The 18,342-nt window shown below is 38.4% G+C and overlaps 1 protein-coding gene across 1 annotated transcript; it reads right to left on the reverse strand.

The window, feature by feature from the left end:
- Positions 1-3,974: 3,974 nt before the first annotated feature.
- CMC2 (C-X9-C motif containing 2) lies at positions 3,975-18,158 on the reverse strand. Its single transcript, XM_019979914.2, has 4 exons — positions 18,000-18,158; positions 11,085-11,197; positions 6,892-6,963; positions 3,975-4,349 (listed from the first exon to the last, which is right to left on the reverse strand). The coding sequence occupies exons 2-4, from the start codon at positions 11,163-11,165 to the stop codon at positions 4,263-4,265; spliced, it is 240 nt and encodes a 79-aa protein (XP_019835473.1). The 5' UTR covers positions 11,166-11,197; positions 18,000-18,158; the 3' UTR covers positions 3,975-4,262.
- Between the last annotated feature and the right edge of the window lie 184 nt (positions 18,159-18,342).

The following is an 18,342-nucleotide window of genomic DNA, read 5'->3' on the forward strand; positions in this document are numbered from 1 at the left end:
ATGGAAGAAGAAAGCCAAGGAATCTCAGAAAGCATAGTATTTGTTTAATATTATGCAAAGGCAATGAAGACTTCATACTAAGTCAGAAAAACCATTCGAATCAAGACTCCTTCTTTAACAGTACAGACAAACTGTTACCATCATGCCAAAACCTGGGGAGTACTGTTTCCATGAGACCTTCTTGAGGAATCTGCAAGAACATGTTTCAGACAACAAAAATAACTAGAAATATATTAATAGATAAGACTAGCAGTGAGCATAAAACACATAACTTATATAATAAAGTACATTAAAAAGGATAGAGGGTAGTATGTGATGGCAGAAAAGGATTTACTACAAGGAAGGTATTAAGTAAGACTACTTAGCTATTGAAGGAGATGAAGAAAATCCCTCCTCTCTCCCTTGCTCACTGTGTGCCAGCTCCAGAGCATTTTTTCCTTCACAAACTCCCTTCCTAGAAGGAGCTGGAAAACTAGAAAGGGTTCATATGGCCAAGGCCTTACGTGTGCATGTTACTGTACAGAAATTAGGAACAGCTGGAATATTCAGGGCAGGACATGAAAAGCACTTCCCCAGCAGTAGAAAGAAGGTTGGTTGTTTAGAGGGAAGTCAGACCAGAGCAAGGAGAGGAGTTCTGAGCGGTATTTGTGACTCTCGATTTAGCCTCCATACTCTTGAGGGATATGACTTAGCCCCATGAGTAAAAGTGGTGCCTTATAGCAGTCAGAAAGAGAAATGAAGGTAGGAAGCTGAGATCTAGATGGGATGGAACTTTAAAGGGAAAATGACACAAAACAGCAAAAACGCCCTGGCTAAATTTCCCCTCACAGTCATAGCATTTTTTTAAATTACAAAACAAAGTTTTCTCCCACTGATTACTTGTGCTTTGTCGGCTTGAGGTAAACAGCACCGTATACTAGTCTGAGAACCTCGTTTTAAAATTAAGAGTTGAAATTCAGGCTGAGCACTACTTGAGAAGTCACACAGCCAGGAAGATCCCCAAAGTCCTTGAGACGGCTATCACGGTGTGATTATGGAGAGGAGGGCTGAGGGCAGGAGGCATCTGAGCTCCTGGGACACAAACCCAACCCTCAGGGCAGAGGCGGGTCTCATTTCCTTCCTGATTCACCTGGCAAATGGTTATTCATTCCTCTACAAAACGGCAGGCCCCGGACACTCTGGATTCCAGGAGTCCTGGACTGAAGTTACCCTGCCGCAGAAGTCACAACACTCTTGCTTCAGCGTACACCTCAGTTACAGGTACTTTCAACTCGCCAAACACTGGAGGTGGGAAAGGTGACAAGCAGGGGGCAATCAAGGGTGATTCCTTCTGTGGAGCAGTGGATGTTGTGGGGGTGGGTGTCAGCTCAGGAGGGACCCCCGTGCCCACCTCTCTTCCCTACCCACCTTCAGCTAGGTCAACTGGGTACCTTAAAATCTGCCATGGCAGGACTTTACACCATGGAAAATGGCAAAAGCTACAGATGAGTGGTTTCACTTCTTTGTTTTTTCCTGAGAGTCAGTTATGAAACATCTACCAGCTTATCACTGGCGACCGTGTTAGTGTGTCTGAGCTTCTGGTGCTCAGAAAGAACCTCTTAATTCTTTGTAGAAGAAACAGCACTGCATCCTGCATAAATAGGTATTTATTGCTCTGTGAAAGGAATACTTACCATTTCCTATAGTGCTTCAAGTTTTCAAAGTTTCTAATTTGCCTTCTGGAAAAAAATATTATCACTGTCAGCCTGAGCCCTGAACCTCATTCATTTTCACAGCCTCAAAGAACTTTACTCCACAAATGAATCCTTCTTTTCTGGCATTCTTTCAACATATATCCATTCCCAAGTGCCACTCCCCACCTTCCTCTGATTTTTTTGAAGACCATCTTTCAATACAACACTGCCCTTCTCTTCAGAGCCAAGACTTTTCAAAGGTGCTTGAATCCTCAGCTCCACCTAGGCTTCCACCCACTTCTCCCCACCCCACACTACACTGTTCTAAGGTCACACAAGACAGAGGAACCAAATCAACTGGCACCTCAGCCCTACTTTGACTCAATGAAACTCCCTCCTCCATAACGCCCTTGACAATCTGAGGCACATTTTCCTATGGTTTATCTTCTAACTCTATGCCTACTCCTTCTCCGCACACAGGGCTTCTCCTGACCTGAAATATCTATGTAAATGTATAGAGGAAACTCACCCAACTGACAGCTACAGAGACGTCTGGGGCGTCAAGTAATATTGGGGTATAAAGGAGGATGCCTAACTTTTACTCTGTAAAACTTACAAATTGCTTGAATGCTCCATAGAAAGCTGCTACTTATACACGTTTTAAAAAATTAAGTGACCCCAAGGTTTCATTCTGCTCTATAAACATTCACAGTTCACTACGGACACTGGCCAACGGAGCATTAGCTGCCACCTGCATGCTGCCATCTCCCCATTCTGCTCTAGTCTGTGATCCTAATAAGCTCTAGGTTCTAACACTCAGAAGTCTAAAAGCATACATCTCCACCTGGATCCTACACACACATACTGCAAACTCAGCACTGTACACCACACCTCTGTTGAACTCCCTCCCACGCAGGGCAGGGACCATCAGGATGAAACATAAATCAAATGCTGAGGCTGCCCTGGACTCTTCTTAAACTGTCCACCTAGTCAGAAATGCTGATTCTGGGTCCAAATTTCCCTCAAACCCCTGATCCCCAAACCCTTAACTCAAGCCCTAATTTCTCATTTATGTTGGGGCAAAACCCAAATTGGTCTTCCTGGGTACAATCTCCCATCTCTTTCAATTTATGTCCCAAACCATAACCAAAATATTACTGAAGTACAGAGTTAAAACACATCATCCTTCCAACTAAGGCCCCCCATAAATCCCTAATCATCATTTCTAAACCCCCACGTGGTTATCAGAGCACTGAAGATAAAATTGCAACAGAATTCAAAGCTGTCTGTGGTCTTCCTTTACTAATAGTTCTCGTATTCTGTTCAGGTTAAACAACTTTAAGTTCCTGAGAATGTATTTCATTTTCACTGTTTGCCAAAGGTTATCTTTGCTAAGTAGATTTCTTAGAATGGCTTCTTCCTAAAGGCTGGGCATGGATGCCCTGTGTTTCCATGACACCTGACTAATCATGGTACTTACTATACTACTGTAATAGTTAACTTGTCAGCTTACTACAACCATCTGAAGATACAACGTCTCACTTCTGTACCTGTACTTGGTCTCAGGGAGGCTGGGAGGAGAAGGGGTGATTGAATAAATACTCATAAATCTGAACCTTAAAAGGGACTTCAGAATTCTGCTTCTTCCTCCATATCTTCATTGAATCTCTGTTACCCTGTTTAACTCCCTTGCTAAATGAATGTCCAGCCTTTTCAATGCCTCTTGCGATGGGGAAATCACTAGTAAACACTGATGCTCAACAAGGCCTCCTACCATACATGTACACAGAGTTCACTACAAGGAACTCAAGGCTCAGAGTCTGCTGAAACCTTATCCAACAGGAAGTTCAAGCCCCTGCTGTGGCCATGACTGGAAGCTGGCTTCCAGATTCACAGGTCTCAGAAACACTGCATGGCCAAAGGAACACTGGCAGGATGGCTGCTAGAAAATGAATCTGGGAAGAAGAACCCTGCCCCCAACAAAAAGGAAGCACACAGGCCCAGGAAATAACTGGCACCCAGGGTGGGCCCTTCAACCAAATGGAGAAGCTAAGTCTGCTCAGACTTAAATCCTAGCCAGAAGCAATTTTATCAGTGTTAAACATGTAACCTTTTGGAAAACAGCAGTTTAAAAACAATCAAGTTGGAACATTTTCATAGAGTTAACACAGCTAGGATTTCCCCAAACTCTTGCTGTGCTTTCAATGTTTAGGCTCCAGAACTGCCACACTGCAAAAAGAGAAGTCTAATGGCACCATTCAGCCCTAATTCCAAGAGTCTAAAAGAACAGAGGAAATATGATCAGAATCAATAGTTTTATTGAAGGTTAAGGTACTCAAATGTTAACAGGTCATAGGCAAAGGGAAGAAACAGAAGTCTCAGATGCGTTGGTAGAGGAGGGAGGGTACAAACAGCTCTGCCCGACAAACATTCCAGATCCAGGGTTTCCATACTTCTCCAAGGCTTGATTTCTCATGGGTCACTTTCCATGCAAAAGATTTTAGAGACCAAATGCAACAGGATTCCTTCAGTTACCAACCAAGAGTCTTTGGGTCTTCTCTCAGGCAAGGCATCCAGTGAAAATAAGATCTAGTTTTCAGATTCCTCTGGAGGATTAAAAAGTCTCTTTCGCATTGCGTTGCCAAGCTCCCTGCTCTTGTTCCTCTTTTCCATGTACTAGAAAATAAAAGGAAGGGGAGAGAAAAGAGACAGCAGATTATGTTACTATTTACATACTAAGCTTAGAATATATACACCAATAAAGATATATTTTAAAGGTGCAAGAGGGGTTCTTAGGTAGAGTGGGAAAAAAGTAAAAGCAGATTCAAGTTGAAAAAACTGAGTGTGTGTAAACAGCTGGACATTAAAATCTTTCAGTCATCAGGTATAGAAAGAAGCCAAAAAAACAAAAGATCAGTGGCAGAGCACTGACCAGGAACTCCAGCTCCTGTCCCCTAAGCCTGACATTCACATCTTTGAGGTACTTACTTGATTTTCTGGGCCAGTTAACCTCAAATATAAGGAGTTGGGCTGGATAATCTTTAAGAAGTTTTCTAAGTCTAAAGTTTTGACTCAAGAGTTCTAACATATCTTCTAGAATAGTAGCAATTTTCAAACGTCTTTTTTTCCTCATCAAAGGGCCACTTCAAATAACAGATGAAGCACCAGGTCTCTTTAACAAAAGCATTCCTTTTATCTGTCCTACATTAATTTTCCTCATAGACTGCTAGGGGGAGAAGGGCATTTTACTGCTTTAAAAGGTTAAAGAAGAAAATTCTAGAACATGGAGGGATACCTGCTCTGAAAAAAATATTTGATATCTCTCTTCATATCATAGGAAGCCTCTAAAATCAGCTTGGAAAGAGGATTCTAAAGGTAAGTCTTCAGAAGACAGTATTTTGTAGCCAATAAAATAAGTCATAGAGCAAATTGAGACAGAGCTTATATTAAAATATATGTTATAAAATCTCCAAAAGGAGTCAAGATGGCCCCTGAATAAAAAAAAAAAAAAAAGATACAAAGGGTGACTATTATGTTATTCACAAAATGCCACCAAACAACGCAGAAACCAAACCAAACAAGTAACAGGAACAAAAGAGGACACTGCAAAAGTAGTATTAGTGATTATTTCAATAAAAAGGACAAAAGCAGCAACACAGCAGCAAAGAGAGGGTCAGAAAGAACTGGCCAGATCCTTTTTCTAGTTAAAAGCTTCAAAGAATGAAGTACTTAAATGACACATGAAGGAAATGGTAGGAGAGCATTAGGAGCAGTAAATGGGAAACTGGGAAGCATTAAAAGCAGAGAGGAAATAAATGAGCACAGGTTTGGAGAACTGGAGGATGAAAGAACAGATAGAAAACAATCTATAAATCAGGAAATGAAGCAACATAAAAACCACAGAGAGGATTAGAAAGTAGTCAAGGAGAAAATCTGAAATTTATACAAAAACAAACTGGGACAAAATAAGAATTTAAAATTTAAAGGATTAAATCTACCAACATTCTTCTACCAAATAGTTCCTGACAGTTCAGGACCACCTGGGTGGGAAATTTTCATATGAAGATATAATCACCAAACCAATGACAAAAATCACTAAACTGTGAGGATAAAAAAATCTAAACTTAGGAAAAAGGCTATCTTACACAACTGAAAGCATGTAAGAAATAAATACCTATACCAAATAAAACAGTATGGGCTTATTTTTCCATAATCTGAATAAAAAAGGAAGAGAGCCCTAGGTTTAGTTTCCATACAAAATACCCTTTACATATAAAGAAAAAGTGTTTCAAAAATTAGTTTAAAACATATACCCATTTGTGCACATGAAGAAAATTATCAGAATTCCAGGAAGTTCTTCAAACAGTAAAGATGCTGTAAAGGGATTCCAGGAAGAAAGGAGGAAAAAAGCCCCAAAGTAGAAACCAGGAAAAAATGATTGAAGACAGATGCTGAATGTCTTCAAATATCTAATACCTTTTGATATGAGGCTCATGTGGGGAGAAAATTCAAAAGTACAGAAAATGAAAATTGGAAGGCAGATTTTTAGTAGTTACATATTTTTAAAGGTTCTGGACAAAAAATTTCTGATGAATAAAACAGAAATGGAATTAAATTTCTTTTCAAAGATTTAAAATGCACTCTGTTCAGTCTGCGGTACCTACAAAAAGACAATAAACTTTGGCTATTTGCCCAAGCCCAAGTCATAGCCTAAAGCTATGTTCAGGAAATGAGTCTTTCCAAACAAGTCAAACTAGATCCCTATGGGCTGTATATACTATAATTATAAAGAAATTCCAAGTTTTAAGGCTGGAAAGAGCCTAAATCTAGCCTCCTCATGTTATACAAGGAAATTGAGGCCCAGAGAGTTTTAGTTACCTGCTAGAGCTAAAAGCTGATCAACAATTCTTTCTGCTGTACAGATTCAACTTCTCAAACCTTAAAATTTATCCAGAGGAGTTACAGTGATTATTTTAAGATAGTTGCTTTCATTTATGTGCATGTAAAAAAATCAGCAGTGTTCCAAAAGATTGTCCCCAGAAGACGCTTTCATTTCTCCTCTTGACTTTAGGGGAAGACATACCTATAAAGTCAAGTTTTGGTGTTATATGAAAACTTGCCAAAAAAAAAAAATTAATAATGGTAGTAATAAATAATATTGCTCCAAAATAGTCTTTTCTACTGCTCAACCATTTCCATCCTTTAATGTTTTCCTTACCTCATTCTTCAAGCATTTTCTCATCTCCCGATCAAGATCATTGCAATGACCAAAAAATTTCAGAATGCTGTGCTAAAAGGAAGAAAAGGGGTAAAATATTTCATCCCATAATATGTTAAGGTCTCTGGCTCAGAATTGAAATATTTAATGTGTCACCTTGTCAATAAGCAAATGGCTAATAGTTAATCAAACAGTTAACCCACAAGTACAAAATATACAAATAAATGGGCTTACCCTAGCATTCCTACAAAAAAGGAAGAAATGTTCTATAGGTAGAAATGAAAAATAAAAAAGACTTTTCTTTGATAAAAGAGAAGCTTATTAACCTGCCAAAACCTCATAATGCCCTAGTGAAAAGCATTTTATTACCTAATATCTTTTCTTTAGGGGCATGTTATCCATCCTCTATTACAGAGTGATGTCCAAATGCAGTGTAGCCATATTGACAGTAACTTCCTTCATGAGCAAACACTCCTGTCCCATAGAAGAGTTACCTATGAAACGCTTGGTGCCAAAGCCATTTTTCATTTGCCTCTATGTCATCAAAATAAATTAAAAACACATTAACACTAATATTACACAGCCTGTATGGGCCATATAAACAAGTCACTAATTCACAATAAAAGGAAATCAATGCTTAATATTCAAAGTCTGCTCTGCTTTGCCATTAGTGTGTTTGCACATCGCCATTTTCAAGGCCAGGTCAGAGAGCATGGTGATCTCCTTTAATGACATGCCATAAATGCTGAACTTGTAACAATAAGCACTTTTTCCCTTTTCTTTCTAATTAAGGCTTTCATGGAAACCAGACAACACATAATTAGTAATAGTCATGCTATTAGTAATAGTCATGCTATTTCTTTTTTCCCTATTTCTTTACCACTTTAAAGGTACTTTTCTTGTCCACACTGAGTAAATGATCAGAGTTTTTCTGGCAAGGATTTAAGGTTTCCTAGTGATTACCTAATGACCTTTTCAGGATAAATAATTCCTGTGCATAAATTACCTCCTTGACAATACAAAGGGACAATGCTTTTTCATACACCTTCTGGCCAAACAAAAACAATAGACAGGATTAAATTTTTAGAATGTAACACAATATTTCATATTTTACTTTATATTTATTGATATCATCCCATATTCATACATCTTATTTTAAAAATTCAAGACAACAAAAAAATTTAAAAAAAAAATTCAAGACAAAAGCTAATTTATACTCTCACTTTCACCTCAACATTAAGCCCAAATGAGAATAATACTCTGTGATGTTACATGAAAAACAAACCCACAAATGCCCCAGTGGCATTGATAAAAGAAATATCCATGAATTTGGAGGAAAATGGATACATGCATATGTATGGCTGAGCCTCTTTGCTGTCTACCTGAAACTATCACAATATTGTTAATCGGCTATATTCCAATATAAAATAAAAAGTTGAAAAGTAAAAGAAATGCTCTTGGACTGTACCTCTTTTGTATACCCATGGCATGAGCCTCCAGTGCCTGGTGTCTATTTCTAGAGAGCAAACAGGCAGAGCTACTGATTGGATAAGTGAATCAACCAGGGTCTGGAGGACAGTGTCCCAGCCACTAGGGACACAATAGTGAGCATGGTGGGCCTGGGCCCCACTCTCATAGCTCAGAGTCAGAAGGAAGAGACAAAATATGAAGTGATCACCATACAGCAGCAGTTCTCAAAGTGCAGTCCCAGGACTACTCAAAACCTTTTCAGAAGGTAAAATCCATCTTCCTAATAACTGATGATCTTATTTGTTTTGTTCACTTTCATTCTCTCACAAGGGTACAGTAGATTTTTCCAGAGGCTACATAACCTGTAATATCAGCACAGATTGAGCAAAGTGGCAGATATGAGAATCCAGCTGTATTCTATTAAACCAAACATTAAAAAGAACTGCAAAAATGTAAAAGCAATGTCATTCTTTTCACCCTTTTATTGTTTTGGAAAATAAGGTCTTTTTTTTATGAAAAATAACTATTAATGTATAATGGTTTATTATTGTCATTTTAAAATAAATTAATATTTTTCAACTTCTCAGTTTTAACTTCTAATTCAACAAATATTGATAGATACAGCCCACATAAACAAAAGTTCTTTGGGGGCCTCAATAACTCTGAAGAATGTAAAGGAGTTCTGAGACTAAAAAGTGTGAGAGTAACTGCCATAAAGTTGGAAATAATACATAAAGTATTACTGAAATATAGAGTAATTATACCAAGGGAATCCAGGCCAAGAAAGAAAAGGAAGAGGAAATGACAAATTAAGCAGAATAAAGCCTGGAGGATGATAAAACCTTATCAAGCAAGTGAGAAGTGGAGACAGTGAGAAAACCTTTAAGTTAAGCAAAGGGAAAAAACAAGTAAAAAAGCCTAGAAGACAGAAACATGCTCCAGTACCACTGCAGACAGAGTGAGCAGGAAGGATGCGGGGCAGGAGGGTGGTCAAGCCCAAGTGTAAGTAGGGGCCAGTACATGAAGGCCTCAAAATACAAAGAAATGTAGAATTTATTCTCCAGGCAAAGGGAGCCATTAAAGGGGAACAATGATTAAACTTAGGACTGAGAGATCGGTCTACATGCAGTGCAAGTGAATTAAGACAGAGAAGAGGACAAAACAGTCATGGGATCAGGTGGCCCCAGTAAGATAATGTCAAAATCAACTGTGTTAAGAATAAACATATAAATCCGTGGAACAGACTAGAGAGCCCAGAAATAGGCCCGTTCACATATGGGCAACTGACTTCTGACAAAAGCACCACGGTAATGTAGTGGGAAGAAAGCTCTCCAACAAGTGGTGCTGGAGGAACTGGGTATCCAGAGGGAGAGAAATAAACCTTGACTCATACCTCACAACATACACAAAAATTAATTTGAATCACAGACCTAAATTTAAAAAACTAAAACTATAAAATTTCCAGAAGGAAAAATAGGAGAGCACTCTTTGTGACCAGGAAATTGACAAAGATCCCTAAAACAAACAAAAAAAAAAACATAAACAATGAATGAAAAACCTAGTAAACTATTACTTATAAGCTCTTTGTAACACATCTTTAAGAAAATAAAAAAGGACACCACAGACTGGGAGAAAATATTCACAACACACTTTGTATGCTGAATGATAAAAAGAATTCTTACAACTCAATAACAAGACAAACACCCCATTTTTAAATATGGGCAAAAGACATTATGTTAATGGCCAATAAGTACATGAAAAGATGCCTAAAGTCATCAGCCCGAGGGAAACACAATTTAAAACCAAATAATATATTATTACACATCCACAGAATGGCTAAAGTTAAAAAGACTTACAATATCAATTCTTAATCTAGATGTATGGCGGAAATAGTTTGTTGAAAGTGTATTGTCATCAACAACATTCTTTGAAACAATATAAATATCAGACTTCACAGGTCATCAACATTCCTTACTACCTCACTTTTAGTCTTAAAATTTTACTCATTTAAATAAGAATCTGATATATCTACAGTTTATGAAGAACATGAAGGAAATAATGCATCATGCAAAGTTAAAGAAAAACACAAATGCTTCTTATAACTGTCTCATACACCAAATATATTAAAAAAAAAAAAACTTTGACATCTGTGAAAGCATCAAATTTAATGCATTGCAAAAATGGGCTTATTTACTATTTTCGTTTTAAAAATGGAATTTTATTTCCATTCCACTAACCAGGAGGGCATGGCAACCTACTCCAGTATTCTTGCCTGGAGAATCCCCATGGGCAGGGTAGGCTGGCTGGCTACAGTCCATGGGGTCACAAAGAATCGGACAGGACTCAGTGACTAAGTACACAGCAACCATTAAGTAAACCTGCTAAATGAGGCCAGTCATAATTTAAATCTAGTTAACAGGTAATTGTAAAAAATGTTTCAACTTCCTTTAAGCACATAATGATAGATGTCAAGGAAGATAGACTGTAACTACTATGTATCACTTCAGAAGCTCCCTAATAAAACTAACAGGCTTGATTTCTACTCATCATAAAAAGGAAGTAGTTTCTAAAAACAAATCACAAGCATCAACTGCTAATCTTTACTAAGCTAAGATCCATAACTAAGAATTATCATTTCCTTCTATTAATGGAGATAACGTTTTACATTAGTGTATTGTATCTAGGTTTCATTGTTGTTTCAGGGTTATTTTCTGAACTCTTACATTTTTGTGACATTCCTTAAGCAAGTTAATCAAGACGTTGCATTCTTCAGTGTGCAAGTGTGGAGATAAGTCAGGATGCATCTTTAGGAGGAGATGGAACACAGCAGAGCAACCTGTGGATACAAGAGTGTCTTGAATATGTGTGACTGTATTTGTTAATGCAACCTAAAATTATTTTCTGTAAGAAACTTCAGTGACCTTTATCAGAAAAGAAAGGTGACCTTAGGCAAATTAAACCTGAGCCTCACCTTCCTATCCAACAACTTAGATTCCGTGGGTTATCAGGAGTATTTAGAGAACACGCAGGTTCAGAAAAAAGCAGACTCAAGAGACCCGATCCTCGAAATAGGTGCTTAACCAGAAACAGCTTGCCTATGTTAACAAGCCTGACTTCAATTATTTTTCCCATACTCCTGAAATAGATTACAACCCATTTTATTCAGGTAAAATCCTACCAATGAAGAGAACTGGCCTATTAATCCTTTTTAAATGTATAAGGGTTAAAGGGCCATTAGTCAGTCTCACATTAGTATGAATTAATATAGACTGCTTTCTTCCTAAGTAACATCTGGCTGAGAAAAATCTATCTAAATCATGAAGAGAAACAAGAAGCAGATGTGGATTTTTTTTTTCAAATTTAGCAGATCTATCCATAAAATGTAATTATTACAATGAAAACAAGAAGCTAAAAATCCCTGAAATTAGGTTTAATTGGTTCATTCACAAAAAAGAAAATTAGCATCCAAGGTCTAAGATAAAATATTATTTTGAGGTATTTGCTATAGTTACATTCACCTATTTCTCTATTCACCCATTTCTCTCTTAAACCAATTCTTTATGACCCAGAAGAGATTACCAAAGGAAAGAACCAATTAACTACTTTAGTCTTTTAAAAGTTCCAAGAAAGAAAACCTAGGAGAAATCATGACAGTAGGTTGAGCAAAAGTGAGTGAAATAAAGTTGCTCAGTCGCGTCCGACTCTTTGCAAGCCCATGGACTGTACCCTACCAGGCTCCCCCGTCCATGGGGTCTTCCAGGCAAGAGTACTGGAGTGAGTTGCCCTTTCCTTCTCCAGAGGATATTCCCGACCCAGGGATCAAACCCAGGTCTCCCACACTGTAGGCAGACGCTTTACCATCTGAGCCACCAGGGAAATCCATTAGGTTGGGCAAAGATACATTAAAATTCATAAAAGAATAAATTGGTTAAAACTTATTAAAATTTTCCATTTTCAAAATTAAGAAAATGAAAAGACAAGTCACCCTCTGGGTGATGACATGTCAATGCAGGCTCATCAACTGTAATTAACATACCACTCTTAGAGGATACTGACTGTGAAGGCAGGGTGTGTGTGGGCAGAGGGGGCCTAGGGGGTCTGTCTCTCTGTACTTCCTGCTCAAATTTGCTATGAAACTAGCTCTAAAAAATAGCTAAAAAATAAAACTCCTAAAACTGCTCTAAAAAATAAAAGTGTGTAGCTCCTCTACAAGCTACACACTAAAGGAAAATATTTGCAAATCATATATGACAAAGGATTTGCACCTAACACATATAAAGAAAGTTTACAAACAATCCAGTGTTTAAAATATATCCCCAAAATAAGCAAAAGATTTAAATAGATATTTCACCGAAGAGGATATAGGAATGGTTAATTAAGCACATGAAAAGATGCTGAACATCACTAGTCACTAGGGAAACAGAAATTTAAACCACAATGAGACACTACTATACATCCACCAGAATAGCTATAATCAAAAAATGAGACAATAGCAAGCACTGCTTACAATGTGGTGGAAAGGGATCTCATACAACGCTACTGGGAAGGTTAAGTAGTACGGACACTTTAGAAAACTATTTAGTAGTTTCTTAAGTTAAACACAAACTTAACATATGACCTAGAAATTTCTCTCTTAAGAACACACCCAAGAGAAATGAAAGCATATATCCCCACAAAGATTTATATATGAATGGTCATAGCATTATTCATAGTAGTCAATACTGGAAACAATCCAAATGTCTAACAACCAAGTACTGGATAAACAAATTTGTCTATTTATTCAATGGGACACTATTTAGCACTAAGAAGGAATAAACTTATACATGTGCCAACATGGAGGAATCTCAAAAGCACTAAGCTAAATGAAATAAAGCAGACTCAAAAGACAGTACTGTATGATTCTATTTACATGCAATGTCTAGAAAAGGCAAATTTGTTGAGGCAAAAGCTGATCAATGTGGAGGTCCAAAGGTGAGAGTGAGGATTAATCTGCAAATGGCAAAAAGAAAACTTTGGGTGACAAAAATGTTCTAAAATAGGATTGTGGTAATGATTGCATAATTGTATAAGTTTACTAAAATCACTTAATTCACTTAGAATGGGCAAATTTTACAGTATGTAAATTATGCCTTAATAAAGCTGTGAAAAAAGTTTCAAGAAATTCAAACAGCCTGTCCACGTTCTACTCCTGACAAACGAAATCCTTAAAAATGACTAAACAAATAATTGCAGAGAATTATACCTACTACTTCAGATTTCAACTTATAAAAGTATCAAATCACTGTTCCACTGAGTGACTAATAACCTCAACCCCACCCCCTGCCACACACACAAACATACCACAGCTAAAGATCACAAATCAGGCCATTGTGCCAAGTGAAAACACTTGAGTATTTGAAATGGAAACTGAAAACGCAGCCAAGTTCAAGTTTTGTTTGCCTGTCACTGACTACAATCTTTTTAAATGATATAAAAATTCTGCCTCAGAAAAAAGAGGTCTCATACAGTACAGCAATGTAAGTCATCTAATATTATACAATATTATACACCTACACTTATATATAGTAAAGGTTATCTGGCTTCTGCCTTGCTTATTTTTTCTGAAGAAGACGTACACTGGTTTTGTCATCTAGAAAATGTCTTTAATAATTTTATTTTGTAAGTATATTTAACAAAATATTTTTGCATATATCTATGAACCAGCCCTCAAATGTGTGCTTTTACAGTTCAGAAACAAACTTCTGAGGTACTGAAAAGCCCTCTCTAATTGGCAAAGTAAACACTTAAGAAAACACTTGGGTACTGAGAAAAACACACATATGCACATTGTGTATAAGCAAAAATATATACTGTGGTACATGTTTTTCTTTCCTTCCTTAAAAGTTTACTTCAAATATGTATGCTACTCTACACACAGCCATGGTGTACTTCTACCTACTTACCTTCCCTTCTACCTACTTATCCTAGATGATTATACCAAATAAGAAAATGGTTTCATATATAGGAGTTTCCTTTTCTTGTTCTTAGTGAAAGCTACTATTTAACTTAAAGCTCTAAACACTTATCTTATCCCTTACCTAACAAATTCCTCGTTTTATCAATCATTCCCCTCTTGCCTCTACCCCATTTTTTAGTTAGATATTCTCTTCCTCCCCCTTCCTTCCATCCACCAGCTTCGGCTAACTGTTGGTGCATACGCATATGTACTGGGGTACTCCTGGGTATAATATACAAAGTATAACTATAAAATAATAACATTGTTCTTAGAGCACATTTAAATGAGTGCTGACACCTTTCAGTAGTCATCTTTAACAGCCTATTCTAATAACACTATTATAACTCAAGTAACATTTTATGAAATGAACAAAAGTCAAATATATATTCCATATTCTTATTTTCAAAATTTGTTCAAAGCCATAACAATATATTATTACAATAGAAATAATTTGTTCAATACTTACCATGTGCAGGCACAAGTCTCATAATTCTTCCAATAACTGTAGGAAGCAGGTACCTTTTTAAATTCAGTTAAACCATAAGAAATTGCTTTTTTGTAGGTCAAAATATGTGTTACTCATATTTTCATAGCAAAACTAAGCCCCAGGTCACACAGTAAATAACAGAGTTACTACCCAATGTAATCTCTCACTGTGACAGATTTCTCCCACTTTCAAAATAAGAAAGATATGCCTTCCCAGCAGTTTGTGAATGAAATAAATTCAGATAGAAAAAACTACTCCCCAAAGAACCTCTGATTAGCTACAAGTTCAACAGGGACTAATTGCAGGCTGAGGTTCAAAGAAGTCAATTTAACACTATCCTGTATTACTAGAAACAAGAGTATCTGTCTACATCAAGAAAAAGAAAAGTATTGTGCTTGTCCTGATCAGCCATGTCCAGAACACTGACAATTTGAATATCCCTGGGACGAATGCTCAGGAAGGAGATGGCTCTGACATTAGGTTTAAACAGGAAGCCATTCATGAAATTGGGAACATTTACTAACTAAGGGAAACCCACAACAGAGAAAATAGATAAAAGGAACAGCCAGGTTAAGTAGGACAAGTAATGGATTTGAAGGGAGAAGATGTGGGTCTGAAGGTAAAAACTGTGGACACAGCTATTCACAAGTTATATCGTTTTAGCTACTTAATCTGAAACATAAGTCTCTTCTTCCATAAAACAGAATTAGCTCTAGATCTATATCAAGAGTAAGTGTGACAAATGTAGTATCATTAGTATATCTGAAGTGTTCTGTCACCTGATGGGAAAGGCTGAACCGAACTGACTCTGAGATGTGTCCGAAGACAGGACTGGAAATCAAAGTGGAAGTTACAGGGGCAGATGTCATTTTCCTGGAGCTGTCCAACATTGAAACAAGCTGCTGTGTGAACTCATTTATCTGGCCTCCTGTGCCCAAGAGACTGACTAAGTAAGGATGTCACAGAGTATATTCTTACATTGCACCCTTAAGTTTTTTTCTCAAATCTAAGTTCACAATTAAATTTAAGCCATTTCGCAAAATAAAATTTGCACTCAAAGGATAAACACTTGTTACTGTTAAGAATACAGAAAACAGTTTCAAAAGGTAGCACCAAGATAATTACAGACAGACAGACTGTATTAAAAAAAAAGTGAAGGAAACATTCATTTGTGGTAAGATTTAGTGTAAGGGTGTTCTAATGAGAAAGAAAGGGATAACTCTATTCAAACAGTTATTATTTAGTTAAACACAAAACTTCAGTTCCATTTGTACACTGGCATTTAGAAACCATCAGAACAGTTTACTTCTCACAATTACAACTCCTCTCTCCCCATGCCAATCCCATCCACTTCCTCAGGTATGCACAGATTGATACCAAAACAGTCTGCCTGAATTCTTAAAAATGTTCATCTGTGACATCTGATATTTTTATAACTGTCTAATAGGTCCCTGCAAAGCAATCGTAACTTTTACTTGGGGGTGAGCTGGGAGGGTCTAAGCAATAGGGAGCTCTTGCTAAAGATAACAAAATTTATAGTTTTATTTTATTCACTGCTTCACCTTATTCTACCAAGACTCTGAGGTAAAATCTAACAAGTAGTCTATGATAGATTTCAACCACCAGGTGGCACAATTTTAGAAGAAAAAAAAGCACAAGCAATATATGAACACTAGTGTAGAAAAGAGAGGAAACATTCTAATAACACACTTCAGCAGATCTATAATCGCAAGAGGGAAACCCTATATTTTAATGCCACTAAGGCTTTCTTTAGAGACATTTTGCTATTGTGTGACCTCAACAGAAAGAAATTCACACTACAGTTACAATTTCTAATGTCATTTTAAAACAAGGCCAAAAAAGTCTCTTGTTCAGAGCCTAAAGAATCTGTTCTCCAGGAAAAAACTGCTCTCTAAAACATATATTTTTAAAAAGTCTAATTTCAGAAAGCTCTGGAATTAGTTAAATTAGTATCTCTCTACTTCACACCTCACTGTATTGAGCAGAAGTAGCAGACATAGCAGGGGACGACCTTCCTCACCCACTTTTACTTATCACAGCTGCAAAATGACCAAATCTAAACAGAGGCTTCTGATTAGGTGACAAGTGCTCGAAGTACAGACCTACTGCTACTGAGAGCAACCTCACGTCATTTCTTAAGGCATGGGCCCAGTTGTAGCGTTCCCTGAACTAGGATTTATCACCACTTTCTTGGTGCTGAGCCCTCTGTCAAATCACGTGAAGTTCAGAGCAAAAAAAAAAAAAAATTAGTCCATAACCATCAAACACCACACAGGCTAGTAGGGGAAGAGATATTCCCCTAAATGCACATAGTATATGGCCAATAAATGTTTCCTGAATGCAGTACCATCACAGATTTGAGCACTGATTCAGACCTTAATATAGTTTTTCTTTTTTAAAAAAGGTGGGAAATGAGGGTCGTTTTAAATCAACCAGACATGTGCAGCAGCCTGTATGAACAGGAAAGAAGACACAACGAGTGTCTTACAACAGAATTCCTTTGTCATTGCACACTTCCTTTATGCATTTAAATCAGTACTAGGATTTACTTAACTCTTCATAAACTACTTACGTGAAACAAGCTCGGTCATCTTTAAACCCGATAAAAGGGATCTGCCTGTCACTTTCCTTGAAAAGTCTACATGAGGATCTTACTGGGTTCTCGCATCGCAGGACGGACTGGTGGAAAATTTCACTGCAGCTGAGAGGCGCCCTAACAGGCTCCCACAAGCAAACCCTGAACGCCTGGATCCCCAAGAGCAGTAACAAGCATACACCGTAGGGAGCGCTCACCGCGTCGGACACGTAGTTAAGCGCTTCTCACAACCTAGGCGCTGGATTACACCCATTTCTCAGGCGAGGAAACCGAGGAGGGAGGAGCCTGCCCAAGGTCACCAGCTCGAGAGTTGTGGGGCAGAAAGCGAAGGTCTACCCCCATCCTGCGCTCAACTACCCGCGCATCCTCAGAGAATGCAACCGGACTGAGTTTAGCCTATCCCGCCCCGGGAAACCCAGTGCGGCGGTGCCGACCCTGAGGGACCTCAGGGGGGTGCCGGTGGGTGTCCCGCGGCCTCCCCGCACTACGCGGCCAGGAAGAGAGCGCGCCTCCGAACGGCCCGGACCCCCGGGACTCACCCGACTCGCGGCCACACCCGGAAAGTGGAAGCGGTATTCCCCGGCGAAGACGCTGCGTCTGCAAACGCGCGGTCTGGGCGCCGGAGCCGGGCCAGCTCCGGGTGGCGAAGGCACGGCGCCCTCCACGGCTGACACCGCTTGGCCGGCCCCCGCCGCTCGCCACCTCAGGCGCCTGCGCCGCCTTGTCTGGACGGGCCCATTTTCAGGCGCTGTGAGGGGAGGGAGAGCAAGTCCGCCGAGGCGCCGCAGAGCCTAAACTTGAAGGGGAACCGACAAGCCAGATTTTGTGGCTGGGATTAAGGCACTCAAAAAATATTCTCTGCTGAGAAGAGTGAGGCGGGGG

Source organism: Bos indicus, chromosome 18 (genome assembly GCF_029378745.1).
Source record: "Bos indicus isolate NIAB-ARS_2022 breed Sahiwal x Tharparkar chromosome 18, NIAB-ARS_B.indTharparkar_mat_pri_1.0, whole genome shotgun sequence".
In the NCBI taxonomy this organism is placed as follows: Eukaryota; Metazoa; Chordata; class Mammalia; order Artiodactyla; family Bovidae; genus Bos; species Bos indicus.

Bases quoted from the DNA above. Each gene is read 5' to 3' on its own strand.
- CMC2 (XM_019979914.2), bottom strand. From the start codon at position 11,165: ATGCATCCTGACTTATCTCCACACTTGCACACTGAAGAATGCAACGTC. The intron at 6,964-11,084 runs GTAAGAGTTCAG...TCTTCCTTTTAG, and splicing joins TTAAGGAATGTCACAAAAAT to CACAGCATTCTGAAATTTTT. The intron at 4,350-6,891 runs GTAAGGAAAACA...TTTATTTTCTAG, and splicing joins GAAAATGCTTGAAGAATGAG to TACATGGAAAAGAGGAACAA.